At 32.2% G+C, this 6,872-nt stretch overlaps 1 protein-coding gene across 1 annotated transcript in view; it reads left to right on the forward strand.

Annotated features, from left to right (window-relative positions):
• The window catches only part of LOC106462433 (amiloride-sensitive sodium channel subunit gamma-like), a gene marked incomplete at its 3' end in the record, with an annotated part of 68,310 nt that overhangs the window by 43,907 nt on the left and 17,531 nt on the right, over positions 1-6,872 (forward strand). The window contains 1 exon segment of the mRNA XM_022389700.1: positions 1,511-1,616. Coding sequence (XP_022245408.1) covers positions 1,511-1,616 — 106 coding nt within the window.

Consider the following 6,872-nt stretch of genomic DNA (forward strand, 5'->3'; position numbering starts at 1 on the left):
TGCAATGTTCGAAAGTTATAAATATTCCTGGTCAAATATCTTAAGTTTTCCGATTGTTAAGCGTTATAAAACGTTATAGCTTCCCAAATTTTATAACACACTTATTATAGCGATATAATTATAGATACTCTCTTTTGGCTCGTGGCGTTGGTTATATTTATAGCTGTGTGGAGGAGTTCTAGAAATTTCAGTCTTGCATAACAATGCAAGTTAGTATTTACGTACACACATATATTGTTGATTCTTACTCTCGAGAATCTTCTACAACTTTGGAGAGTAGGCGGGAGTTTTAAGCTACGCATGTTTTTAAATATAAACTTAATCTAAACAATGTCGATATTAAAATAAATATATAATAACAAATTCGTTACATATATATATATATATTTACCGAATATGGACCCCAGTGGCTGAACGGTATGTCTGAAAGTCTATAATGCTTAAAATCGGGTTTCAATACCTCCGGTGGTTACAGCACAGAGAGCTAATTGTGTAATTTTGTGCTTAATAATGAAAAAACGAAACATTTTTTGAATGTACTTCTTCTGTGTAAAATATTATGATGTAGGTCAATAAATAATTTAATAAGCTGGCTATATACTTTTACTGAATTATTCATTGTTGTACATTAATCTAATTTACACGCACACTCAATATTTCCGCTGTTTGTTTATTGTTTGTTAAGGGCAAAGCTATACAATGGGTTATCTATGCTGTGCCCACCGCAGTATCGAAACCTATTTTTTAGCGTTATAATCCCTCAGACTTATCACTTAGCCGGGGGGGGGGGGCAGCTGCGCTGATAATTATTTAATTAAGTCACAGATAATAGTTTTAAAAATATAAAATACTAACTACATATATAAACTTTGAATGACCGATAAATGCTCCACTTTATATAATGATGCTGAGTACAAAAACTTCGGGAAATTGATTTTATACCGTTCATTTTCAGCGAGGGTCTCTATATTGGGTCACATTGAGTAATTTTATGTTTGTTTGTTTTGTTGCCTGATACAGCACTAAGTGTAAAGAACTGCCAAAAAAACTAATGACATTTCTGATTCCCTATGTAAAATATATGGAACATCTATAAATAATTATTGGAATTAATTACAATATTGACGATATTTTTGTTTAAAATGCTTGTATCACTCGAAAGTTATAATAATGAAAAAACGAAACATTTTTTTGAATGTACTTCTTCAGTGTAAAATATTATGATGTTGGCCAATAAGTAATTTAATAAGCTGCCTATATACTTTTACTGAATTATTCATTGTTGTACATTGTTGTAACAGATCCATGGACTCACAAGCAATGTGGTGCATAAATAGTTTATAAACATGTCTTTAAAAAGTCTGTGGAGTCCAGACTCTATCGGTAATTTTAGGTTAACACACAACAGGTTAATGAATATTGTTTTTAACCTTCAGAAAATGTTATCTTATTTTTACCATATTTAGTATAAAATCGATTAATATATTTATATGTTTTTTTTTTATTCTAGATTCCAAATACCATTGGCAACGCTGGAGGAATCCTAGGAGTTTACATAGGATTCTCCTTCTTGGTCGTTTATGAAATAGTAGAAGTTTTGATTCGCACGTGTCTTGGTAAAATAAAGAAAATATCACAAGTTAAGTCAGAAGCAAATGGAGTCTCCACTGAAGAAGCTTTTAAAAAAAGAGAAAACTAGAACTAGTTAGAACGAGCAGAAAGTATATTCGATTCCCAAAAATTTCCACTTTATAAATAATTACATTTCCTCACTTTATAGATTTTACAGAGTAAAACACAGGCTACTAAAATTCGTAATTTATTTTATTATTTTCGTTTTAAATAAAACACGCTCTCACAAAATATTCCTAAAGTCATCAGAACAATTGCATGATATGAGATCTCATTCGATACAGTAAAACATGGCCATTTTAAAACTATAGATTTTTATTAATATTAGAGTACTTTCACGACACAAATAATAGACTTTTTAAATATGTTGTTGATATATTTTCAATCTAAGTTAGCCACTTTGATTTTCAGAGATTAATTAATGTAGAGTACGAATTATATTCCTGAAATTATAAGAGATATCATATAAGTTAAAGTACAACTCATATGTGAGAACACGCTATGAATTTCTATTCAAGTAATTACATGTGTAAGAGTATCAAGCGTAATAAAATTTATTTTCCTCACCAAAATGGTTAAAATATGTAAATCAGTATGATTACGTCAGTAACGTCACTATTTAATAGTTCTTCATGGTTCACAAAACTAGTCGTTAGAAATTGAGTTGTAAAGAAATTAGTGGATATTGTTAATGATTATCTTGTATATCTTTTAGCGTAATAAAACTATCTCCTTGAAGATTTTAGGATGGAAACTGGGATTAAGGCACTGATAAATGGTAAAATGATGGTTTTAAGATTAAAATCTAAAAACAAATATGGTTCCAAATAAAAATGTTTCTAATGGTGAGATCAGAATTGAAATTTTACTTTTATAATTGATAAAAATAACTTGGTTATCAACAAGAAATAATTTGTCTCCCTATTAGAACCGCATTAATGTATCCAATTTTTAAGTGACGTCCGAACCTATGTATAGTAGAGAAATGTTTATTTGTTTTGAATTTCGCGCAAAGCTACACGAGGGCTATCTGCGCTAGCCGTCCCTAATTTAGCAGTGTAAGACTAGAGGGAAGGCAGCTAGTCATCACCAACTCTTGGGCTACTCTTTTACCAACCATTATAACGCCCCCACGGTTGAAAGGGCGAGCATGTTTGGTGGGGGGACAGGGATTCGAACCCGCGACCCGCAGATTGCGAGTCCTAACCACCTGGCCATGCCCAGTAGAGAAATGAATGGCTAGAGTACAGTATTTATACGTTATGTACTTGCTGGAAAATTATTTTAAAACTGTCCCATTATATATCAAATATTAGAAATATATCCCATGCATAACTAATTCACTTGAATAAAAGTGTGTAATGCAGGAAATAGCACAAAGGAAGCGCGTGCTGTGCTATTTGTTTTCAATATACTTTCATAATGACAAAAGTAAGTATTTTTATTGTTATTATAAAAGTTATATTTAGCTATTACTAAATTAGTGGTGAGTTCAGTATAATGCAACGCTCCCAACACTACCATCATCAACAAAAAAATAATAAATGCAAAATACCTAAAGCTGTCCCTAGAACTGGGGTCGGGGAGTGGTGGAGGGTATATGATCGTTTTCGATAATCTTTTCTCCCCGTCCACCCTAGGTTATGCCTCCCCCTCTGAAGTTCCAGACCCACAAGGGACATTTGTATTTTGCAGCCTGGATTATGAGTTGACTTTGTACGGGCATCAGCACTGAAACATCGAGTTTAGAAGTCAACCTGTAAAGTCTTGCTGGGAACTGCTTTAATTTTTACTTAAGACCTCTCATGTAACCCTGCCATCTTAAAAACCTGTCATGAAAGTTATAACTTGGCACGAGCACAAAGCTGGTAGTTAGAAAAACTTATGAAATTATTGTGCCTACTGAATAACTTTTAGCAAAATAATCCAAGGAACTAAGATTATGAACATAGGATCTTAAGATATGAAAAATGTTAGTCATATATACGCAAAAGTTTTGCAAAAACTTTCGTGTGACTTTTTAAAACTCTAACTAGACTATGAAATCGATTGGTACTGTTTAGCACTTTCTTAAAAAATGTACAATAATTTTCGAAGTATCCAAAATAATTCAAAGGCAATCGTTTGTAGTGATACACATATGATATATATATATTTGTCGCTTGGTTTGACATTTATCGTCTTAAAATGATTTAGATTAATTCAATTCTCACTTTCATCGTGATACTTCACGAGATCAGTATATTTGTTCTAACTCATAATTTACAGAATTTACACTCGCATGTAGACATATCTGTAAAAGTATTTTGAAGCATGTAACTGTAACACGCAACTTTCTTTTCTCGTGTAAAATAGAACTTGTAGCTTTTATACTTTTGAAAAAATATTCGGTTTAATTTAACATATGTTACTGACCTTAAACAATATAGTGCATGGGTTATTAAATTTGTTCTGTATCACAACTTGCAACTATATTCAGGTTTTTCGCCAACATACCTTTATAATTTCTGTGTCAAAATTAGTAACAAGTTAAGGGCATCACTTAATAGTAACTTGTAATGTTGATGTTGTTAGTAGAAATTAACGTACGATATAAATTTAATCTGATATAGTATTGTGAAATAACGTATCTAGTAAACTTGACCTAGCATGGCCTATGGGTTAGGTCGTTCGACTTGCAATGTGTAGGTCCCGAGTTCGAATCCCGTCCCGAATATGCTTGTCCTATAAAACTGACCACTCTGATGTAGAAGAACGTATCTAGTAAACTGAAAGTAGCATGTCTATTACACCATGTAACCGAACAATTATAATTCCCGACAAAACACCAACGTTGATCGACATAAAATACGATATACATTTTGGTGAAACAGGACAGTTAGAAGATTTTGTTTCCTTTAACATTTTCATATGTTTCTCGTTGTAAGTTCCTGTGTCATTCACTTGGATCATAAAATTTCTCAGTAAAGGGGTAGTTTTAACAATCAAACTCGGCTGTAAAAAGAGGGTGGCAAATCATCATCTTTAATAAAAAGTATTTAAAAAAGTTTCACCACTGCCTGAATACAGAACTGGCGAGATACATCGGACAGATTCATACTTCATGTACAATATTATTGAAAACTAAATAGTGTACCAACACAAATTTTTCTATATGTCCACTTTAGTGTAGGTGTTGTAAAAGACAACCTTACTGAAGCTAGTGTAATTCTCTTTTGTTCTTTGACTAGATATATCATAAATAATGAATATGATTAACATAATTATCCATATTACTTCAATGTTATCAATTATGACATTAGCAATGTGAAAATTCGATGCCGAAAAACCCACTTTGAGACTAATAATGCTTGGAGACGGCTTCAATAGGTAATGAAGAAAACTTTAATATAAGTTTAACATAACAGCAAATGTACAACGTTTCGACAAGGTTTTGTCATCATCAGGTACACGTAGTTTACACTGACACAGATATATATATACAGTATGGAATAAAAAGGTCACAGGAATGGATATTGTTGCACGACTTAGAAGAGATATCTTGGTTCCCCAGGGTGTTTGTTTAGAGTAGGGTTGTTTTGTTCAATTAAGATGGATTCTTGGATTTTTCGTGTTTTTTTAATGTTTGGTTCTTTGCTTACAATTACTGTGTTTTTAATAGATATGCTATGGTTTTTGAGTTTCATTGGTGGAAAACATGGAATGGTTTTTTATTGTGTTCTGTGAATCTGGTTACCAATTTTCTTCCTGTTTCTCCGATTTATACTTCTGGGCAGTTATTGCATGTTATTTTGTAAATGACGTTGGTATTATGTGATTCTAAATATTTTTTTTTAGTAACGATTTTAATTTAGGGCCGGGTTTTTGAGAGAATTTGATGTTGACAGGAATTGTGTTTAATGGCTACTTTTGTCCAAGTGTGGATTATTCTTGACATGGTTTCAGGGATAAAAGGTAAACCGCAGTGTAATGTTTTGTTGTTGGATTTGTTAGTTTCAATTTTGTTCGTGTTTTGGAAAGTTTTTCAACAATAGCTGGTGGATATTTGTTGGTGTGAATGAAGGAATGCTTTATGTGGTTGATTTCTTCATTTATGTAGCCCGTTGAACAGAGTCTTGTGGCTGTTTTTATGAGGTTTGTCAGTGTATTGATTTTTTGTGTTTTGTCATGAGCGGAATTCCAGTGGATGTAGAAGCCGGTGTGTGTGTTCTTACGGTGAATTGTGGTTTTAAACTGTGTGTCCGATCTAATAATGTTGAGATTAAGAAAATATAACTGTTCTTGACAATATATTCATGACCCAGATGGATACACAAGCCATACATTCTGCGCTTCATCCCCTACTATACTGGTACAGATATGTCTATGACACTTTTGCTGGTTTCAATTCTACAGAACACACACTAACTTTCTTTGAATACATAAGCTCCATTCATCTCAACATCAAATTTACCATAAAACACAAAAAAATAAACAGCCGTCTCCACGCATTATTAGCAATGTTAGAAATACTGTTTATAAATGTTAATAAATAAAACGGGTTTAAATCAATGTAATTTTACATTGAAGATAAAAGGCTGCTATCCACACAGTATAAATGTGTAGAAATGGAGTTTAAAATACTAACGCCCTTCATAAGAGTCATTTCCAAATATGTGAAACAAGCATGTGAACTCTAAAAATAGGAAGTGAATGGCTCTAGTGTTAGTAGTACCGAAAAATATAAAAATAGAGACGTAAAAACGTATTATAAGAATTGAATAAAGAAGACATTTTACTGGATCATACACGAAAAAACTAAAGGTTGTATCTAGAACTCGTTGCTACTTATTTTTTGTAAAGAACGTGTGTTGAAATGAAGACGATTTTTGCGTCACAAATTTCAAGTGGTAAAAGAGGAAAGAAACTTAATTTGCAGTAAAAAACTTTTCATTTGGCCCTCAAAATTTTATATAATTAAAGTACGAAACTAAAACAAAATAATAGTTAAAATGTTTTTCTTACCTTATACGAGTCTAGAGCAAGAATGATAACATAACATTATGTTTTGGGACAACATGAGACCTATTTGTCCATCTCGGCTGTTCCATCCTCTAAACTAAATTAAAATAAAATCTTAAAGCCAGCCCTTATTATTCATATACTTATCAAGCTTTTTTTTTGAACTCGCTTAAATTTACTGCCTCTACAATATCTGAAGGTAACCCATTCCAAAAGTCAACCACCCTGCTAGAAAAATG

This window comes from Limulus polyphemus, unplaced genomic scaffold (assembly GCF_000517525.1).
Source record: "Limulus polyphemus unplaced genomic scaffold, Limulus_polyphemus-2.1.2 Scaffold1165, whole genome shotgun sequence".
Classification (NCBI taxonomy): Eukaryota; Metazoa; Arthropoda; class Merostomata; order Xiphosura; family Limulidae; genus Limulus; species Limulus polyphemus.